This window comes from Polyodon spathula, chromosome 7, assembly GCF_017654505.1.
Source record: "Polyodon spathula isolate WHYD16114869_AA chromosome 7, ASM1765450v1, whole genome shotgun sequence".
In the NCBI taxonomy this organism is placed as follows: domain Eukaryota; kingdom Metazoa; phylum Chordata; class Actinopteri; order Acipenseriformes; family Polyodontidae; genus Polyodon; species Polyodon spathula.
This window is the reverse complement of record NC_054540.1, coordinates 596,500-619,548: the sequence shown is the minus strand read 5'-3', so window position 1 is coordinate 619,548 and position 23,049 is coordinate 596,500. Positions and strand designations below refer to the sequence as shown.

The following is a 23,049-nucleotide window of genomic DNA, read 5'->3' as shown; positions in this document are numbered from 1 at the left end:
ACATGTGGGTCATATTGGTCGTCCCTCAGGGGGGCGGGGGAGGTGGCGGCCCCTCCTGCCCCTGCCAGCACGGTCATACTTCCATGAACAGGGTGGTGTGCCACGGGTAGGACCCTGGGTATCGGGCAGCTCAAGCAGGTGAGCCCGTTTCCTGAGTGGCCCTCGTGGAAAGGACGACCGGGGCCGGTCAGGGTGCACCCACAGCCCTCCACCCTGCTGCCTCCCGGAGGTCCACCACGTGCATCACGCCCCCACACACCGCACCCACACCTCCTGCAACCAGGGCCACCTGGGCACTACCTCCCAGCCCCGGTGCCTGCCACTTGATGGCCCCTCCTTCCTCCCGGACGGTGAAGGTCCACCTCCCCCCAACGGGGGGGTGCAGGTGGAGAACTCCTCGCGAGCTCTACGTGGCACCCTGTGAGGCCCGTCGAGGACATGCCTCTGACTCACACCACCCCCCTCCCCCCAGACCCCTCGCTGTGGGGGGAGGGGGGTGGGGGGAGCTCCGTCCAAGGGCACGTGACGAGGAGCTCTGTGCCCACTCCCCTCCGCCTCGGAGGGGGGGAGGGGGGTCCATCACACACCACTACCAGACCGTGAAAAGCTTCCCTGCCCACGGGCCCACGCTGATCCACACCCCCCTGCTCCCCACACAAGGACCAAACCCCAGCGCTGCCGCAGGGTACCAGACACACCAGCAAGGGGTACCCCCGCCTCCCCCTCCACCACCACAGCAGCAGCAGCAGCTGGTCGCCGTGCCCCGCACTGCCGGCACCTTCCAGCCGAGCAGCTACCTGGGCTCTGGCTGGCATTGAGCAGCGCAGGAGGAACACTCAGAAGAAGAATTTTAAATATCATGTAAAATAATCTGTAAATATTTTATATGTACCCAGGAAGGTACTTTTTAAAAGAAAAAAAAGACTTTGTATAAAAAACAACAAAAAACAAGTGAACCCCAGAGCTCATTATTTCTCCCCCTCTCTTCCTTCCTCCTGCCCAGCAGGGTTTGTTATTTGTGTACGCTCTCATCTGTCTGTCTGTCTGTCTCTCTCTGTCCTGCAGTGTTAGAAACTCGGCACCACTCTGACATTCCAGTTCCTAGTTAGCTTTGGTTATCTTTTTTGTTCTTTCGGAGTGTTTCAGGTTTAATTGTTGCGTTTAGAGGCTTGTTTAGTGAATCTCTTTCTCTACTCCTGTATGTAATTAAATCTGTACACAGCGAACCTGACTGCAGCTGATCTTCATTCCCTCCCCTGCCCCAGACTCAGTGCTCTTGTGTGCCTGTGTGCGCACGCGTGCGCGAGCGTGTGTGTGTGTGCGTGAGCGTGTGTCAGTGTGTGCGTGCGCGCGAGCGTGTGTGTCTGTGCGCGAGCGTGCATGTGTGTGTGTGTGTGTGTGTGCGTGTCTGTGCGCGAGCGAGCGAGTGTGCGTGTCTGCGCGAGCGAGCGAGCGTGCGTGTCTGTGCGCGAGCGAGCGAGCGTGTGTGTCTGTGCGCGAGCGAGCGTGTGTGTGTGCGCGAGCGTGTGTGTGTCTGTGCGCGAGCGTGCGAGCGTGTGTCTGTGCGCGAGCGAGCATGTGTCTGTGCGCGAGCGAGCGTGTGTGTGTGTGTGCGCGCCTGAGCGAGCGAGCAAGCGAGTGTGTGTGTGTGCGCGAGCGAGCGTGTGTGTGTGAGCGCTTGTGTGTCTGTGTGCGAGTGTGCGAGCGCTTGTGTGTCTGTGTGCGAGAGTGCGAGCGCTTGTGTGTCTGTGTGCGAGTGAGCGAGCGCTTGTGTCTGTGCGAGCATGTGTGTGTGTGCGTGATGGAGCGCGTGTGTTTCTGTGTGCACTACACTGGGATTAAGAGTAGATACCTCACATCTCTAGGTGTGATGTTGCAGGTTATTTTTGGATTTTAATGGTTATTTGTAGAAATGTACAGAAAATTGTAAATAATGCTTTTATTTTTCTTTTTTTTTTAATGCTTGTAAAGTTGCTTCCATGCATTCTTTTTTGGAATATTGTAAATATAAAAAGCTCTCTTTGCAGAGCTGGATGTTCTCTGTGAAAGTAGTTGGATGGTCTTCACATTTGAATTTTTTTCTGGGTTTTGTTTTTTTGAGAGATACTGTCCCACGCAGTGCTGGTTGGTTATTTTCATGGTTCATGATAATAAATCACAGTAATGTAAGTTTTATTCCATGTTACATGGAGTTCCATGTGATTCTGGGGGGTCCATTTTGATTGGGGAGGATCCTGAGTGCAGTGTCCTGCCACTCAGAGATATGTAGCCAGGCAGACAGACTGCATTGGAGTGCAGATTAGGATTGGAGATGCAGAGCGCTGTGATAAATGTTGCTTCAGGAAGCGTCAGTGAGTAAACCCTTTTCACACTTGTAAATTAATGAAAACACGTTCATGCTTTTGCCTTTTCACACTGCCTCCCTCCCAGCCCCTCCGCTCTCACCACTACACCACACTGCCTCCCTCCCAGCCCCTCAGCTCTAACCACTAGACCACACTGCCTCCCTCCCAGCCCCTCCGCTCTCACCACTACACCACACTGCCTCCCTCCCAGCCCCTCCGCTCTCTCCACTACACCACACTGCCTCCCTCCCAGCCCCTCCGCTCTCACCACTACACCACACTGCCTCCCTCCCAGCCCCTCCGCTCTCACCACCACACCGCACTGCCTCCCTCCCAGCCCCTCCGGTCTCACCACCACACTGCACTGCCTCCCTCCCAGCCCCTCCACTACACCACACTGCCTCCCTCCCAGCCCCTCCGCTCTCACCACTACACCACCCTGCCTCCCTCCCAGCCCCTCCGCTTTCACCACTACATCACACTGCCTCCCTTTCAGCCCCTCCACTCTCACCACTACACCACACTGCCTCCCTCCCAGCCCCTCCGCTCTCACCACTACACCACACTGCCTCCCTCCCAGCCCCTCCGCTCTCACCACTACACCACACTGCCTCCCTCCCAGCCCCTCCGCTCTCACCACTACACCACACTGCCTCCCTCCCAGCCCCTCCGCTCTCACCACTACACCACACTGCCTCCCTCCCAGCCCCTCCGCTCTCACCACTACACCACACTGCCTCCCTCCCAGCCCCTCCGCTCTCACCACTACACCACACTGCCTCCCTCCCAGCCCCTCCGCTCTCACCACTACACCACACTGCCTCCCTCCCAGCCCCTCCGCTCTCACCACTACACCACACTGCCTCCCTCCCAGCCCCTCCGCTCTCACCACTACACCACACTGCCTCCCTCCCAGCCCCTCCGCTCTCACCACTACACCACACTGCCTCCCTCCCAGCCCCTCCGCTCTCTCCACTACACCACACTGCCTCCCTCCCAGCCCCTCCGCTCTCACTACACCACACTGCCTCCCTCCCAGCCCCTCCGCTCTCTCCACTACACCACACTGCCTCCCTCCCAGCCCCTCCGCTCTCACCACATACACCACACTGCCTCCCTCCCAGCCCCTCCGCTCTCTCCACTACACCACACTGCCTCCCTCCCAGCCCCTCCGCTCTCACCACTACACCACACTGCCTCCCTCCCAGCCCCTCCGCTCTCACCACTACACCACACTGCCTCCTCCCAGCCCCTCAGCTCTAACCACTACACCACACTGCCTCCCTCCCAGTCCCTCCGCTCTAACCACTACACCACACTGCCTCCCTCCCAGCCCCTCCGCTCTCACCACTACACCACACTGCCTCCCTCCCAGCCCCTCCGCTCTCTCCACTACACCACACTGCCTCCCTCCCAGCCCCTCCGCTCTCTCCACTACACTTTCTTCTTTAACCCTAAGAAACACTGTAGATCCCAGAAGTGTGGGTGTGTCCTCCCAGTCCTGTTGCTCTGGATTTTTATGCAAAAAGTTGTTTCCCTCTAGTGTCAGGTTATGGTAAAGCAGAAACTAGTGAATCAAAGTAATTGGACAGCATTATCAAATAATAACTGTAACAAATGTAGCCACTTACCAAGACCTGCTCTATGATGAGAGCCAGACACTCCTTCATTTAGCAGCCAGGAAACCAGACTACAGCTGTTTGAGACATGCATTGTGTAAAGAGCAGTGCTTCTCAAACGGGCTCCTGACGCGAGAGGGGCTCGCATGGTCACAAAATACTGACATAACCTTAAGATCCTTTGCATTACATTACAGCACATGTCCACATAATCCTTCACTGTAAAGCTTGTAAGGTGAAGCCAGACCTCTTGCCGTGTTTACTAAATCTCATGCTTGTTTGTGTATATAGTTGTTTATAAAGTGCTAGCGCCGGTCAAAAAAAATAGTTTCACACTTTCTCAATTGGCCACAATCCTTGGACAGTGTTGTGATTATTGTCTCAAGCCTTGCACATTCCTGGAGTTCTCTCTATCTAAGCTCTGGAGCGGTATGTTTTGAGGTTTGCTCTGGGGATCTGCAGCATTCCTGCGCTAGCCTCTATATCGGGTGGTCAGCGCTGGTCCTGGAGAATCACAATGCAGCTGGGGTTACAGTAACCCATAGCATCCATTTCTAAAGAATTTCAACGATCGCATTTTGACTAGTTAAGTAGTAATTATTTCAATAGTAATTAAGTAATTTTGAGAATTTGGGTTAAAAACCTGAACAGCCTGCTCTATATGTATGTAACTCTGTCCAAGTGCCTTGTCTGTCACCTTCAAGTGTGTCATTGTGCTCATAATGTCCTGTTGAAATATAAAGTCCTGTAACAGTGCGACAAGGCCAGTGCAAGCTGGACCCAACTGGCTGTGTCGAGTGGTGCTCCAGCCAGTGTATCTCTCCATGTGTTTGGTATTGAGAAAGCGCAATAGACTTGGAGTTTAAACACCTTGAATTTCATTTCACATCCCTGGCTTTTCAGTGAGTAAAAGAACTTGCCCTGTTAACGACCTGTTTCACGCCAGGGTTTCTGCACTCGAGTTCAAAGCCATGTTGAAGTTGAGTATTATTGCATGTTCTTCTGTTCGTCATGCATGTATTTTCTTTGAGTATTATTGTATGTTCTTCAGTTCTGTTCGTCGTGCATGTATTTTCTTAGTATTATGTTTTTCACTACTGTTGTGTTTGTTGTGCATGTGTTTTCTAAGTGAGCATTAGTATATGTTCTTCAATACTCTTCTGACTATTGTGCATGTTGTTTACCTGGCTAATCTCTACAATTGAAGTATTGCCCTTTTTTGTAAGCAGGTCAGTTGTAGCAGTCTGCTAGTTTCCTGGCTGTGCAAGAACTAAGGCACAAGAGCCAGCTTGAAATGGAACGCAGTGGGGCTCAGGTGTTGGTTCTGGTGCAGTACTGTACTGTGCAGCCCATCTGAGTCCAGCTGTGACACGACTCCCTGTCTCTCGTGGACTCCTCTTTCCTCACTGGCAACAGAACCCGTGATAGGGAGGTCCGGCTCCTCAGCGCACACTTAATTTCAGGAGCCTGTCAACTAGCTCCCTTTTAAGAACAAAGCCCCAGCCTGTCAGCATTTGGTTTAACTTCAATTTGTCAAATCTGTCAATGAAAACCAGAAAAGAAAGAAGACTTGTCTCTGTGCCTGTCAGGAAGAAGAGACGGCATGGCTGAGAGTGACAGCAGGAGAGTCTGCTGTGAGCTGTATCGTTCAGATTACTGTCAATCATGATGTTGTTGTTGCAAATAGTTTGATCGATCACACACATTCCAGTGAGCAGCACAGTTCATAGAGGGGGAGGGCAAAATAAACCCCCCAACACAGTGCATTAGACAAACAGGAGCACCTCAACACACACACATTACTGTCACAACACCAGAGATTTTATTTTTAAATATTTCACCATCTAGTTTATTGCAAAAATAGGCAAATGGACAACTGGAATGAGGGAGAGCTGAGGGGATTCAAAAGAGATTCAGGAGCAACTCCCCCGCACACTTGAGGGCGCTAGGCTGCCAGCAGACACGCTCCAGGAATGCAGTTTAACATCACAGTAACACAGCGAGAGGAGGCATGAAAAAATAATTCCTATATACAAAGCTACATAGGACTCTGTGAAGGGCACTGTGAAGCTGACAGCAGCTACAGGGCACCCTCTTGTAATGTTACTGCGGGGGGCATAGACTGCAATGATAAGAACACAGTGCCACAGATTGAGGGCTCTTGAAAACTGCTCACCCTTGAGCTTCACATAACATACAAACTTGTACTTTTTCAATATTTTCTCTTTGTTAACTTTACAAGAAAGAAACAAAATAACATACAAAGGATTTTTTTGTGTGACAAAATAGCAGCTCTACACATACAAAATGTTATTTGTCATCATGCTCTATTTAGTCACTGTAGAACCATACCTCTGCTATAACACAGGATTGCTGGGGGCTGGGGGCTGGGGCTCACACACCGCACGGCTCTGGCTTGGAATGGTCTATAAAGGGGGCCGCACCTGCAGTACATCTCAGAACCACCAGAGGGCTCAATCTGGTAAAGCTGCTTGCAGTCCAGAGCTCTGGATCAGGCTTGCAAAGAGTTCTCACTGAGTGAATGCGCTTGTGCAAACAAACACACCCAGGGACATGCAATCCGCTGAGGCAAGGCGCAGACAAGCGAAACCCAACCTCCCCAGCACTGCATCCACATGGCAGCGCGAGCAGCACACATGAGCTCTGACTCTGTCTCAGAGGGAAGCACAAGATATAAAGTTTAACAGGAAGACAGTCACAGATCTGTCCTGCTAGTGGAGGGGCTGGGTGAGAGAGAGACCACTCCTGCTCTGACTCGGGAGCGGAGTACAGGGGTTGTGTGAGAGTCTCCCCTCTCCCCTCTCCCCGAAAATTAAACAGTCATAAAATTGTGTGTATGCACTGCTTTGCTGTGATCGATATCAGAAACCTGTAACAGCCCCATTCAAATGCAGGCAATATCAGGAACATGCAAACGCAGCTTGTGATTCCTGGTCCTGTGGAAAAGCGTGCTCACTGCGATCCAGCCCCTGCTGCAGCACCCAGCACCTCCACCTCCCTGCCTGCCAAGCTGTACCATTTAATACATTAGCAGCTAAAATATCCATAAATAGTTACAAAAAACTGCCAAAAACACTTGGAAAATTATTTTCTTTGTTAACTAGATTCAGAAATCGGACACTTTGATAATGTTTTCTTTTTTTTTTTTTTCTTTTTTTTTTTTTTTTTTAGCACAACACCACAAGACACACAGAGAAAGAGAAAATGTTTAAAGTGTCTGAGAGGGGTGGGAGAGGCAGCCCCCTCACAACTCCATTCCACTGCACTGGAAAGGCTGCATCGTTGAGCATGGCTGTCCTCCCCTCAGGATGCATGTGTGTGTGCGCTTGAGGGGAGGGGGGTTGGGGGTATTGGTGCAGCGTGTGTCACTCAGAAGCAGGGCTGGCCCCTGCCTCAGGGGGCTGCTGCTAGGAGCTGAGCCAGGGGTGTGTGAGGCACTCCCCTGCAGACGCCCTCTTCTCCGGCACCATCTCCAGCATGGGCTGCAGGAAGTCAGTGAAGTGGGCTGCCTGCTCAGCTGGCCAGCCATACTTCTCCAGCAGAACGTCGAACAGGCTCCAGGGCTTCAGCTTGGTGATGTGCCGCAGCTCCCCTGCACAAGCACAGAGAGATTGGCATTAGAGAGAGAGAGAGAGACAGAGAGACACACAGACAGACAGATACAGACACAGAGAAAGACACACACGCACACACGCACACGCAGATGGACAGACATACATACATACATAAGAGACAGAGCAGCCCTCAACCAGCTTGTCCTGAAGCTCACCGAGCTGACCAACATCAGTCAGCTTCAGGACAGCACTGCAAAAACAATTCCAATTAGTGTCAACCAAATTACAAAACATCTGAAACACTCCTATCTGAACCATTGTGATACAAACATTAAAACACAAAACAAAACTGGAGTGCTACCGGACCCTAACTAGAAATGACACCCTGCCAGAATACCTGGTAACTGTCAGAAACACAAAGCAGAGGCAGATCCTGACCAAACACCGGCTCAGTGACCACAGCCTGGCCATTGAAAAAGAAACAGGCAGACCTGGCTGGCAGGGAGAACAGGCTATGCAGTCAATGCGAGGCAGGAGAGGTCAAGACAAAGATTCACTTCCTAACACACTGGGAAAAGTATAAAAGCATAAGGGACATTTTCTTCCCCAAACTCTGCAATTTAGTCCCAGAATTCCCCAAAATGGTGTGTGATTGAGGGGTGTTCAGAGTGGTGTGTGATTGAGGGGTAGTGTGTGGTTGAGGGGTGTTCAGAGTGGTGTGTGATTGAGGGGTGTTCAGAGTGGTGTGTGATTGAGGGGTGTTCAGAGTGGTGTGTGATTGAGGGGTGTTCAGAGTGGTGTGTGATTGAGGGGTGTTCAGAGTGGTCTGTGATTGAGGGGTGTTCAGAGTGGTCTGTGATTGAGGGGTGTTCAGAGTGGTGTGTGATTGAGGGGTGTTCAGAGTGGTGTGTGATTGAGGGGTGTTCAGAGTGGTGTGTGATTGAGGGGTGGTGTGTGATTGAGGGGTGTTCAGAGTGGTGTGTGATTGAGGGGTGTTCAGAGTGGTGTGTGATTGAGGGGTGTTCAGAGTGGTGTGTGATTGAGGGGTGTTCAGAGTGGTGTGTGATTGAGGGGTGTTCAGAGTGGTGTGTGATTGAGGGGTGTTCAGAGTGGTGTGTGATTGAGGGGTGTTCAGAGTGGTGTGTGATTGAGGGGTGTTCAGAGTGGTGTGTGATTGAGGGGTGTTCAGAGTGGTGTGTGATTGAGGGGTGTTCAGAGTGGTGTGTGATTGAGGGGTGTTCAGAGTGGTGTGTGATTGAGGGGTGTTCAGAGTGGTGTGTGATTGAAGAGGTGTTCAGAGTGGTGTGTGATTGAGGGTGTTCAGAGTGGTGTGTGATTGAGGGGTGTTCAGTGGTGTGTGATTGAGGGGTGTTCAGAGTGGTCTGTGATTGAGGGGTGTTCAGAGTGGTCTGTGATTGAGGGGTGTTCAGGGTTGAGGGGTGTTCAGAGTGGTGTGTGATTGAGGGGTAGTGTGTGAGAGGGGTGTTCAGAGTGGTCTGTGATTGAGGGGTGTTCAGAGTGGTGTGTGATTGAGGGGTGTTCAGAGTGGTGTGTGATTGAGGGGTGTTCAGATTGAGGGGTGTTCAGAGTGGTGTGTGATTGAGTGGTAGTGTGGAGGTGTGTTCAGAGTGGTGTGTGATTGAGGGGTGTTCAGAGTGGTGTGTGATTGAGGGGTGTTCAGAGTGGTCTGTGATTGAGGGGTGTTCAGAGTGGCCTGTGATTGAGGGGTGTTCAGAGTGGTGTGATTGAGGGGTGTTCAGAGTGGTCTGTGATTGAGGGGTAGTCAGTGGTGTGTGATTGAGGGGTGTTCAGAGTGGTGTGTGATTGAGGGGTGTTCAGAGTGGTGTGTGATTGAGTGGGTGATTGAGGGGTCAGAGTGGTGTGTGATTGAGGGGTGTTCAGAGTGGTCTGTGATTGAGGGGTGTTCAGAGTGGTGTGTGATTGAGGGGTGTTCAGAGTGGTGATTGAGGGGTGTTCAGAGTGGCCTGTGATTGAGGGGTGTTCAGAGTGGTCTGTGATTGAGGGGTGTTCAGAGTGGTCTGTGATTGAGGGGTGTTCAGAGTGGCCTGTGATTGAGGGGTGTTCAGAGTGGTGTGTGATTGAGGGGTGTTCAGAGTGGTCTGTGATTGAGGGGTGTTCAGAGTGGTGTGTGATTGAGGGGTGTTCAGAGTGGTGTGTGATTGAGGGGTGTTCAGAGTGGTGTGTGATTGAGGGGTGTTCAGAGTGGTCTGTGATTGAGGGGTGTTCAGAGTGGCCTGTGATTGAGGGGTGTTCAGAGTGGCCTGTGATTGAGGGGTATTCAGAGTGGCCTGTGATTGAGGGGTGTTCAGAGTGGCCTGTGATTGAGGGGTGTTCAGAGTGGTCTGTGATTGAGGGGTGTTCAGAGTGGTCTGTGATTGAGGGGTGTTCAGAGTGGTCTGTGATTGAGGGGTATTCAGAGTGGTCTGTGATTGAGGGGTGTTCAGAGTGGTCTGTGATTGAGGGGTGTTCAGAGTGGTCTGTGATTGAGGGGTGTTCAGAGTGGCCTGTGATTGAGGGGTATTCAGAGTGGCCTGTGATTTACACTGTGATACTCTACGATTCAGAGGGTCCGGCTGACCAGCCGTAGATTCCGAGTGGCCGTGTCTCACCACGCCGTGTCCTCTGCAGGGGTGTGCAGAGTGGTCGATGTGCCACGAGGGGTCCCCAGAGTGGGTGTGACTGAGGGGTTTCAGCAGTCGTCGTGCTTTGCCTCACAATATAGTAACGTGCTGATTGCTCGGGCGTGGACCCCCCCGGCCCTCGACCTAGCACAGCAGCGTCCCCCGCCTGGCCCTTCATCCCGTGCCCTCCAACGCGTACTGTGGTGTCTCGTGCTTGAGGGTTTCGCATCCCCTGAGCGTAGTGTCTGAGGTGGTTGTCTGTGACGAAGGTGGTTGGCCAGCTGGATCTGTCAGTTCTTGTGCCAACACCGACCTGTTGCCACTCAGCATCAGCACCGTTCAGCTCTTGTGTTTCCCTGAAATGTGTACAGTGGGCTGTGATTGACGGTCGTGCTACGAGTGTAGTGGTAGAAACACGACGGGTGTTGTTCCCACAGCAAACCGCTGTTGAAGTTGAGGGGGGTCGGAGGATGGCTATGACAGTTTCCTCGATTCCCATTCCTCGCTTGCTAAGGGGTGTTTCAGCAGTGGCTGGGTCTGACAGTGGTGTTCAGCACCCAGGCTCGTGTTCGAGTCGCTAGGCATGACGATCGCATGCATTGGTCACTTGGTAGTGTATCAGCCGTGGTAGGGTGTGATACAGGGGTTTTTCAGAGTGGTGTGTGATTGAGGGGTGTTCAGAGTGGTGTGTGATTGAGGGGTGTTCAGAGAGGTCTGTGATTGAGGGGTGTGTTCAGAGTGGTGTGTGATTGAGGGGTGTTCAGAGTGGTCTGTGATTGAGGGGTGTTCAGAGTGGTGTGTGATTGAGGGGTGTTCAGAGTGGTCTGTGATTGAGGGGTGTTCAGAGTGGGGTGTGATTGAGGTGTGTTCAGAGTGGTCTGTGATTGAGGGGTGTTCAGAGTGGTGTGTGATTGAGGTGTGTTCAGAGTGGTCTGTGATTGAGGGGTGTTCAGAGTGGTCTGTGATTGAGGGGTGTTCAGAGTGGTCTGTGATTGAGGGGTGTTCAGAGTGGTGTGATTAAGGGGTGTTCAGAGTGGTCTGTGATTGAGGGGTAGTTCAGAGTGGCCTGTGATTGAGGGGTATTCAGAGTGGCCTGTGATTGAGGGGTGTTCAGAGTGGCCTGTGATTGAGGGGTATTCAGAGTGGCCTGTGATTGAGGGGTGTTCAGAGTGGTCTGTGATTGAGGGGTGTTCAGAGTGGTCTGTGATTGAGGGGTGTTCAGAGTGGTCTGTGATTGAGGGGTGTTCAGAGTGGTCTGTGATTGAGGGGTATTCAGAGTGGTGTGTGATTAAGGGGTGTTCAGAGTGGTCTGTGATTGAGGGGTGTTCAGAGTGGCCTGTGATTGAGGGGTGTTCAGAGTGGCCTGTGCTTGAGGGGTGTTCAGAGTGGTCTGTGATTGAGGGGTGTTCAGAGTGGTGTGTGATTGAGGGGTGTTCAGAGTGGTGTGTGATTGAGGGGTGTTCAGAGTGGTGTGTGATTGAGGGGTGTTCAGAGTGGTGTGTGATTGAGGGGTGTTCAGAGTGGTCTGTGATTGAGGGGTAGAGTGGTCTGTGATTGAGGGGTGTTCAGAGTGGCCTGTGATTGAGGGGTGTTCAGAGTGGCCTGTGATTGAGGGGTGTTCAGAGTGGCCTGTGATTGAGGGGTGTTCAGAGTGGCCTGTGATTGAGGGGTGTTCAGAGTGGCCTGTGATTGAGGGGTATTCAGAGTGGTCTGTGATTGAGGGGTGTTCAGAGTGGTCTGTGATTGAGGGGTGTTCAGAGTGGTCTGTGATTGAGGGGTAGTGTGTGATTAAGGGGTGTTCAGAGTGGTCTGTGATTGAGGGGTGTTCAGAGTGGCCTGTGATTGAGGGGTATTCAGAGTGGCCTGTGATTGAGGGGTGTTCAGAGTGGTCTGTGATTGAGGGGTGTTCAGAGTGGTGTGTGATTGAGGGGTAGTGTGTGATTAAGGGGTGTTCAGAGTGGTCTGTGATTGAGGGGTGTTCAGAGTGGTCTTTGATTGTGGAGTGTTCAGAGTGGTCTGCGATTGAGGTGTTCAGTGGTGTGTGATCACGCACACCACTGCAGAGAGACGGAAGCTGGCCTCCTTGCAGTGAGGCGCAGACCATGAAGAAGGGACTAATAATAACTGAACAATAGAGCAGAAGGGCACTGAGGGGCCAGGATGTTTTACAAACAATGATGGCAATAAAGTGGAAAGAACTGTTCCTGCTTGTAGCTCTGCTGGGCCGATAGCGGAGCAAACAAACCAGAAACATGAAGTGATGCAGCTTCACTGGTAGGGCTGAGGTACTGGGAATAATGCACAGGTTCAGAGACACTGAGCTGTTATAGGGAGACTAGAGGCCCCCATGTACTGCTTACAGCAGCAGCACACAGATTGGAAGGAGCTGGTTACGCAGCAAAGGGAGGGTTAGGAGAGGAGGCTGCTTCAGGTGCATTAACAGAGCATCACCTAGACCACACCCGCCCTCCCCTGCACTGACACAGGAGTGGAAGAAAGGAGGAGAGGCCAGCAGGAATACAGTTACCTTTCTTGGTGAAAAACTCCTTGGCATATTTCCCAGATATAGCAAACTTTCGGGGGAGTTTTCCCAGCAGTTCAATGATCAGTGCAATGTGATCTGGATTAAGAACATTGCCAACAAAACAAAACAGTGACAGTTTATTCAGGACGCAGCATGCAACACCATACAGGCCTGGCGAGCAGACAGGACAGGAGGGGGGAGCGACAGGCTGGCAACCTCCAAACCAGCACTCGGTACTGGACCATTTAATCCCTTCTGCTGGGGCAAGTGAGCGGCTGGTTGGCTGGCCCTGTGCACAGCGCCCGGTCCTGTCTGCCCCTCAGCACCTTCATCAAAAGAACGAGGGTCTACCTCTGCGGTTGAAGAACTCCCGAGAATATTTTCCAGACAGAGCAAAGTGCCGTGGGATACTGCCTAGCAACTCAATGATGTGTGCTATGTGGTCTATGGAGGAGAGAGAACAGGCACCGAGGGAGGGAGGGAAAGGATGGGACAAAACAAGGAAAGAGGAAAGAAACCAGAATTAGTCCAAAACTGGGAGAGATGCAGATCCCTGCAATGTCAGCAGCAGCAGAGCCAGCATGCACCTGCACAGGAGAGGTGAGTCACACAGTGTTAGTGAGGCACACTGGGGGGCTAGAGGGAGCAGGACAGCAGTGTGGAGGAGGGACCCAGGAGTACAGGCAGGCTACTGGCCAGGGTGGCTCCCAGCTCACACACAGCTCAGCCTGTCCACCACAGCACCAGTCACAGGCAGAGACACAGAGCGGTCAGCAACCAGCCTGGCAGGAGAAGAACTTCCCAGGGTCCTGCTGAAAGCTCTGAGAGGGGGTGGAGAGAAGAGGCTGCAAGAGAGAAAGAGAAAGAGAAACAGCGAGACACAGAGAGTAAAAGACAGAGCAAGAGTCACAGAGTGAGACAGAGAGCGAAAGACAGAGCGAGACAGCGAGACAGCAAGAGTCAGAGTGAGACACAGAGAAAGACTGAGAGCGAGAGCGAAAGGCAGAGCAAGAGTCACAGAGCGAGACAGTGAGAGAAAGACAGAGAGCAAGACAGAGATAGAGCGAGAGAGAGAGAGAGAGCGAGACAGAGAGAGACAGAGAGAGAGAGAGAGAGAGAGAGAGAGACAGAGAGAGAGAGACAGAGAGAGAGAGCGAGACAGAGAGAGAGAGAGAGAGACAGAGAGAGAGACAGAGAGAGAGAGCGGGAGCGAGACGGGGGGGGGGGGGGGGGGATTCCAGGTTTGAGTTTCAGCCAGTCACTACGTCTACATGGAATCTTTACTAGAACTCTAGAAAGTGGAATAGGTATCCACAGCACGCTTTATACAGGGCTGTTCCTTCTCCACTCTGTTCACACGGCAGGTGGGATATTCAGACCAGGTCTGGTTTCCAGTAAAAAAGGAAGCCTGCCAGCTGTTTATTTCATATTATTTTTTACATTGATTTTTTTACATATTTCTCTTCAGAGGATCAACATCTATTTGTTTTACCGAACAAACAACCATAAAACTGACCAATCAAGTGAGACTTTAGTTACTGCAGGTGCTCATGGTACAGGAGTCCTGGAACTTGAATTTACATGAGTGAACAGCACTGCTGAATTCAGAATATTAGCAGAACATACAACCCTTTATATTGACTGAGCTCCCTGCACCCTGCAAACACACTGCCCCCCTCCAAATAACCTGCACCCTGCAAACACACTGCCCCCCTCCAAATAACCTGCACCCTGCAAACACACTGCCCCCCTCCAAATAACCTGCACCCTGCAAACACACTGCCCCCCTCCAAATAACCTGCACCCTGCAAACACACTGCCCCCCTCCAAATAACCTGCACCCTGCAAACACACTGCCCCCCTCCAAATAACCTGCACCCTGCAAACACCCTGCCCCCCTCCAAATAACCTGCACCCTGCAAACACACTGCCCCCCTCCAAATAACCTGCACCCTGCAAACACACTGCCCCCCTCCAAATAACCTGCACCCTGCAAACACACTGCCCCCCTCCAAATAACCTGCACCCTGAAAACACACTGCCCCCCTCCAAATAACCTGCACCCTGAAAACACACTGCCCCCCTCCAAATAACCTGCACCCTGCAAACACACTGCCCCCCTCCAAATAACCTGCACCCTGCAAACACACTGCCCCCCTCCAAATAACCTGCACCCTGCAAACACACTGCCCCCCTCCAAATAACCTGCACCCTGCAAACACACTGCCCCCCTCCAAATAACCTGCACCCTGCAAACACACTGCCCCCCTCCAAATAACCTGCACCCTGCAAACACACTGCCCCCCTCCAAATAACCTGCACCCTGCAAACACACTGCCCCCCTCCAAATAACCTGCACCCTGCAAACACACTGCCCCCCTCCAAATAACCTGCACCCTGCAAACACACTGCCCCCCTCCAAATAACCTGCACCCTGAAAACACACTGCCCCCCTCCAAATAACCTGCACCCTGAAAACACACTGCCCCCCTCCAAATAACCTGCACCCTGAAAACACACTGCCCCCCTCCAAATAACCTGCACCCTGCAAACACACTGCCCCCCTCCAAATAACCTGCACCCTGAAAACACACTGCCCCCCTCCAAATAACCTGCACCCTGCAAACACACTGCCCCCCTCCAAATAACCTGCACCCTGCAAACACACTGCCCCCCTCCAAATAACCTGCACCCTGCAAACACACTGCCCCCCTCCAAATAACCTGCACCCTGCAAACACACTGCCCCCCTCCAAATAAAACACACTGCACCAAATAACCTGCAAACACACTGCCCCCCTCCAAATAACCTGCACCCTGCAAACACACTGCCCCCCTCCAAATAACCTGCACCCTGCAAACACACTGCCCCCCTCCAAATAACCTGCACCCTGCAAACACACTGCCCCCCTCCAAATAACCTGCACCCTGCAAACACACTGCCCCCCTCCAAATAACCTGCACCCTGAAAACACACTGCCCCCCTCCAAATAACCTGCACCCTGCAAACACACTGCCCCCCTCCAAATAACCTGCACCCTGCAAACACACTGCCCCCCTCCAAATAACCTGCACCCTGCAAACACACTGCCCCCCTCCAAATAACCTGCACCCTGCAAACACACTGCCCCCCTCCAAATAACCTGCACCCTGCAAACACACTGCCCCCCTCCAAATAACCTGCACCCTGAAAACACACTGCCCCCCTCCAAATAACCTGCACCCTGAAAACACACTGCCCCCCTCCAAATAACCTGCACCCTGCAAACACACTGCCCCCCTCCAAATAACCTGCACCCTGAAAACACACTGCCCCCCTCCAAATAACCTGCACCCTGAAAACACACTGCCCCCCTCCAAATAACCTGCACCCTGCAAACACACTGCCCCCCTCCAAATAACCTGCACCCTGCAAACACACTGCCCCCCTCCAAATAACCTGCACCCTGCAAACACACTGCCCCCCTCCAAATAACCTGCACCCTGCAAACACACTGCCCCCCTCCAAATAACCTGCACCCTGCAAACACACTGCCCCCCTCCAAATAACCTGCACCCTGCAAACACACTGCCCCCCTCCAAATAACCTGCACCCTGCAAACACACTGCCCCCCTCCAAATAACCTGCACCCTGCAAACACACTGCCCCCCTCCAAATAACCTGCACCCTGCAAACACACTGCCCCCCTCCAAATAACCTGCACCCTGCAAACACACTGCCCCCCTCCAAATAACCTGCACCCTGCAAACACACTGCCCCCCTCCAAATAACCTGCACCCTGCAAACACACTGCCCCCCTCCAAATAACCTGCACCCTGCAAACACACTGCCCCCCTCCAAATAACCTGCACCCTGAAAACACACTGCCCCCCTCCAAATAACCTGCACCCTGCAAACACACTGCCCCCCTCCAAATAACCTGCACCCTGCAAACACACTGCCCCCCTCCAAATAACCTGCACCCTGCAAACACACTGCCCCCCTCCAAATAACCTGCACCCTGCAAACACACTGCCCCCCTCCAAATAACCTGCACCCTGCAAACACACTGCCCCCCTCCAAATAACCTGCACCCTGCAAACACACTGCCCCCCTCCAAATAACCTGCACCCTGCAAACACACTGCCCCCCTCCAAATAACCTGCACCCTGCAAACACACTGCCCCCCTCCAAATAACCTGCACCCTGCAAACACACTGCCCCCCTCCAAATAACCTGCACCCTGCAAACACACTGCCCCCCTCCAAATAACCTGCACCCTGCAAACACACTGCCCCCCTCCAAATAACCTGCACCCTGCAAACACACTGCCCCCCTCCAAATAACCTGCACCCTGCAAACACACTGCCCCCCTCCAAATAACCTGCACCCTGCAAACACACTGCCCCCCTCCAAATAACCTGCACCCTGCAAACACACTGCCCCCCTCCAAATAACCTGCACCCTGCAAACACACTGCCCCCCTCCAAATAACCTGCACCCTGCAAACACACTGCCCCCCTCCAAATAACCTGCACCCTGCAAACACACTGCCCCCCTCCAAATAACCTGCACCCTGAAAACACACTGCCCCCCTCCAAATAACCTGCACCCTGAAAACACACTGCCCCCCTCCAAATAACCTGCACCCTGAAAACACACTGCCCCCCTCCAAATAACCTGCACCCTGAAAACACACTGCCCCCCTCCAAATAACCTGCACCCTGAAAACACACTGCCCCCCTCCAAATAACCTGCACCCTGCAAACACACTGCCCCCCTCCAAATAACCTGCACCCTGCAAACACACTGCCCCCCTCCAAATAACCTGCACCTGCAAACACACTGCCCCCCTCCAAATAACCTGCACCCTGCAAACACACTGCCCCCCTCCAAATAACCTGCACCCTGCAAACACACTGCCCCCCTCCAAATAACCTGCACCTGCAAACACACTGCCCCCCTCCAAATAACCTGCACCCTGCAAACACACTGCCCCCCTCCAAATAACCTGCACCCTGCAAACACACTGCCCCCCTCCAAATAACCTGCACCCTGCAAACACACTGCCCCCCTCCAAATAACCTGCACCCTGCAAACACACTGCCCCCCTCCAAATAACCTGCACCCTGAAAACACACTGCCCCCCTCCAAATAACCTGCACCCTGAAAACACACTGCCCCCCTCCAAATAACCTGCACCCTGCAAACACACTGCCCCCCTCCAAATAACCTGCACCCTGCAAACACACTGCCCCCCTCCAAATAACCTGCACCCTGCAAACACACTGCCCCCCTCCAAATAACCTGCACCCTGAAAACACACTGCCCCCCTCCAAATAACCTGCACCCTGAAAACACACTGCCCCCCTCCAAATAACCTGCACCCTGAAAACACACTGCCCCCCTCCAAATAACCTGCACCCTGAAAACACACTGCCCCCCTCCAAATAACCTGCACCCTGAAAACACACTGCCCCCCTCCAAATAACCTGCACCCTGAAAACACACTGCCCCCCTCCAAATAACCTGCACCCTGAAAACACACTGCCCCCCTCCAAATAACCTGCACCCTGAAAACACACTGCCCCCCTCCAAATAACCTGCACCCTGCAAACACACTGCCCCCCTCCAAATAACCTGCACCCTGCAAACACACTGCCCCCCTCCAAATAACCTGCACCCTGCAAACACACTGCCCCCCTCCAAATAACCTGCACCCTGCAAACACACTGCCCCCCTCCAAATAACCTGCACCCTGCAAACACACTGCCCCCCTCCAAATAACCTGCACCCTGCAAACACACTGCCCCCCTCCAAATAACCTGCACCCTGAAAACACACTGCCCCCCTCCAAATAACCTGCACCCTGAAAACACACTGCCCCCCTCCAAATAACCTGCACCCTGAAAACACACTGCCCCCCTCCAAATAACCTGCACCCTGCAAACACACTGCCCCCCTCCAAATAACCTGCACCCTGAAAACACACTGCCCCCCTCCAAATAACCTGCACCCTGAAAACACACTGCCCCCCTCCAAATAACCTGCACCCTGCAAACACACTGCCCCCCTCCAAATAACCTGCACCCTGCAAACACACTGCCCCCCTCCAAATAACCTGCACCCTGCAAACACACTGCCCCCCTCCAAATAACCTGCACCCTGCAAACACACTGCCCCCCTCCAAATAACCTGCACCCTGCAAACACACTGCCCCCCTCCAAATAACCTGCACCCTGCAAACACACTGCCCCCCTCCAAATAACCTGCACCCTGAAAACACACTGCCCCCCTCCAAATAACCTGCACCCTGAAAACACACTGCCCCCCTCCAAATAACCTGCACCCTGAAAACACACTGCCCCCCTCCAAATAACCTGCACCCTGCAAACACACTGCCCCCCTCCAAATAACCTGCACCCTGCAAACACACTGCCCCCCTCCAAATAACCTGCACCCTGCAAACACACTGCCCCCCTCCAAATAACCTGCACCCTGCAAACACACTGCCCCCCTCCAAATAACCTGCACCCTGCAAACACACTGCCCCCCTCCAAATAACCTGCACCCTGCAAACACACTGCCCCCCTCCAAATAACCTGCACCCTGCAAACACACTGCCCCCCTCCAAATAACCTGCACCCTGCAAACACACTGCCCCCCTCCAAATAACCTGCACCCTGCAAACACACTGCCCCCCTCCAAATAACCTGCACCCTGCAAACACACTGCCCCCCTCCAAATAACCTGCACCCTGCAAACACACTGCCCCCCTCCAAATAACCTGCACCCTGCAAACACACTGCCCCCCTCCAAATAACCTGCACCCTGCAAACACACTGCCCCCCTCCAAATAACCTGCACCCTGCAAACACACTGCCCCCCTCCAAATAACCTGCACCCTGCAAACACACTGCCCCCCTCCAAATAACCTGCACCCTGCAAACACACTGCCCCCCTCCAAATAACCTGCACCCTGCAAACACACTGCCCCCCTCCAAATAACCTGCACCCTGCAAACACACTGCCCCCCTCCAAATAACCTGCACCCTGAAAACACACTGCCCCCCTCCAAATAACCTGCACCCTGAAAACACACTGCCCCCCTCCAAATAACCTGCACCCTGCAAACACACTGCCCCCCTCCAAATAACCTGCACCCTGCAAACACACTGCCCCCCTCCAAATAACCTGCACCCTGAAAACACACTGCCCCCCTCCAAATAACCTGCACCCTGCAAACACACTGCCCCCCTCCAAATAACCTGCACCCTGCAAACACACTGCCCCCCTCCAAATAACCTGCACCCTGCAAACACACTGCCCCCCTCCAAATAACCTGCACCCTGCAAACACACTGCCCCCCTCCAAATAACCTGCACCCTGCAAACACACTGCCCCCCTCCAAATAACCTGCACCCTGCAAACACACTGCCCCCCTCCAAATAACTGCCCCCCTCCAAATAACCTGCACCCTGCAAACACACTGCCCCCCTCCAAATAACCTGCACCCTGCAAACACACTGCCCCCCTCCAAATAACCTGCACCCTGCAAACACACTGCCCCCCTCCAAATAACCTGCACCCTGCAAACACACTGCCCCCCTCCAAATAACCTGCACCCTGCAAACACACTGCCCCCCTCCAAATAACCTGCACCCTGCAAACACACTGCCCCCCTCCAAATAACCTGCACCCTGCAAACACACTGCCCCCCTCCAAATAACCTGCACCCTGCAAACACACTGCCCCCCTCCAAATAACCTGCACCCTGCAAACACACTGCCCCCCTCCAAATAACCTGCACCCTGCAAACACACTGCCCCCCTCCAAATAACCTGCACCCTGCAAACACACTGCCCCCCTCCAAATAACCTGCACCCTGCAAACACACTGCCCCCCTCCAAATAACCTGCACCCTGAAAACACACTGCCCCCCTCCAAATAACCTGCACCCTGAAAACACACTGCCCCCCTCCAAATAACCTGCACCCTGCAAACACACTGCCCCCCTCCAAATAACCTGCACCCTGCAAACACACTGCCCCCCTCCAAATAACCTGCACCCTGCAAACACACTGCCCCCCTCCAAATAACCTGCACCCTGCAAACACACTGCCCCCCTCCAAATAACCTGCACCCTGCAAACACACTGCCCCCCTCCAAATAACCTGCACCCTGCAAACACACTGCCCCCCTCCAAATAACCTGCACCCTGCAAACACACTGCCCCCCTCCAAATAACCTGCACCCTGCAAACACACTGCCCCCCTCCAAATAACCTGCACCCTGCAAACACACTGCCCCCCTCCAAATAACCTGCACCCTGCAAACACACTGCCCCCCTCCAAATAACCTGCACCCTGCAAACACACTGCCCCCCTCCAAATAACCTGCACCCTGCAAACACACTGCCCCCCTCCAAATAACCTGCACCCTGCAAACACACTGCCCCCCTCCAAATAACCTGCACCCTGCAAACACACTGCCCCCCTCCAAATAACCTGCACCCTGCAAACACACTGCCCCCCTCCAAATAACCTGCACCCTGCAAACACACTGCCCCCCTCCAAATAACCTGCACCCTGCAAACACACTGCCCCCCTCCAAATAACCTGCACCCTGCAAACACACTGCCCCCCTCCAAATAACCTGCACCCTGCAAACACACTGCCCCCCTCCAAATAACCTGCACCCTGCAAACACACTGCCCCCCTCCAAATAACCTGCACCCTGCAAACACACTGCCCCCCTCCAAATAACCTGCACCCTGCAAACACACTGCCCCCCTCCAAATAACCTGCACCCTGCAAACACACTGCCCCCCTCCAAATAACCTGCACCCTGCAAACACACTGCCCCCCTCCAAATAACCTGCACCCTGCAAACACACTGCCCCCCTCCAAATAACCTGCACCCTGCAAACACACTGCCCCCCTCCAAATAACCTGCACCCTGCAAACACACTGCCCCCCTCCAAATAACCTGCACCCTGCAAACACACTGCCCCCCTCCAAATAACCTGCACCCTGCAAACACACTGCCCCCCTCCAAATAACCTGCACCCTGCAAACACACTGCCCCCCTCCAAATAACCTGCACCCTGCAAACACACTGCCCCCCTCCAAATAACCTGCACCCTGCAAACACACTGCCCCCCTCCAAATAACCTGCACCCTGCAAACACACTGCCCCCCTCCAAATAACCTGCACCCTGCAAACACACTGCCCCCCTCCAAATAACCTGCACCCTGCAAACACACTGCCCCCCTCCAAATAACCTGCACCCTGCAAACACACTGCCCCCCTCCAAATAACCTGCACCCTGCAAACACACTGCCCCCCTCCAAATAACCTGCACCCTGCAAACACACTGCCCCCCTCCAAATAACCTGCACCCTGCAAACACACTGCCCCCCTCCAAATAACCTGCACCCTGCAAACACACTGCCCCCCTCCAAATAACCTGCACCCTGCAAACACACTGCCCCCCTCCAAATAACCTGCACCCTGCAAACACACTGCCCCCCTCCAAATAACCTGCACCCTGCAAACACACTGCCCCCCTCCAAATAACCTGCACCCTGCAAACACACTGCCCCCCTCCAAATAACCTGCACCCTGCAAACACACTGCCCCCCTCCAAATAACCTGCACCCTGCAAACACACTGCCCCCCTCCAAATAACCTGCACCCTGCAAACACACTGCCCCCCTCCAAATAACCTGCACCCTGCAAACACACTGCCCCCCTCCAAATAACCTGCACCCTGAAAACACACTGCCCCCCTCCAAATAACCTGCACCCTGCAAACACACTGCCCCCCTCCAAATAACCTGCACCCTGCAAACACACTGCCCCCCTCCAAATAACCTGCACCCTGCAAACACACTGCCCCCCTCCAAATAACCTGCACCCTGCAAACACACTGCCCCCCTCCAAATAACCTGCACCCTGCAAACACACTGCCCCCCTCCAAATAACCTGCACCCTGCAAACACACTGCCCCCCTCCAAATAACCTGCACCCTGCAAACACACTGCCCCCCTCCAAATAACCTGCACCCTGCAAACACACTGCCCCCCTCCAAATAACCTGCACCCTGCAAACACACTGCCCCCCTCCAAATAACCTGCACCCTGAAAACACACTGCCCCCCTCCAAATAACCTGCACCCTGCAAACACACTGCCCCCCTCCAAATAACCTGCACCCTGCAAACACACTGCCCCCCTCCAAATAACCTGCACCCTGCAAACACACTGCCCCCCTCCAAATAACCTGCACCCTGCAAACACACTGCCCCCCTCCAAATAACCTGCACCCTGCAAACACACTGCCCCCCTCCAAATAACCTGCACCC

General features: G+C 53.6%; 1 protein-coding gene across 1 annotated transcript in view; it reads right to left on the bottom strand.

Moving 5' to 3' along the window:
* Positions 1 to 5,760: 5,760 nt before the first annotated feature.
* LOC121318980 (SRSF protein kinase 2-like) overlaps positions 5,761 to 23,049 on the bottom strand; it is a 73,958-nt gene continuing 56,669 nt past the window's right edge. The window contains exons 15-17 of the mRNA XM_041256219.1: positions 13,057 to 13,149; positions 12,709 to 12,801; positions 5,761 to 7,577 (exon numbers count right to left, since the gene is read on the bottom strand). Coding sequence (XP_041112153.1) covers positions 7,393 to 7,577; positions 12,709 to 12,801; positions 13,057 to 13,149 — 371 coding nt within the window. The 3' untranslated portion in view covers positions 5,761 to 7,392. The remainder of the gene's footprint in view (positions 7,578 to 12,708; positions 12,802 to 13,056; positions 13,150 to 23,049) is intronic.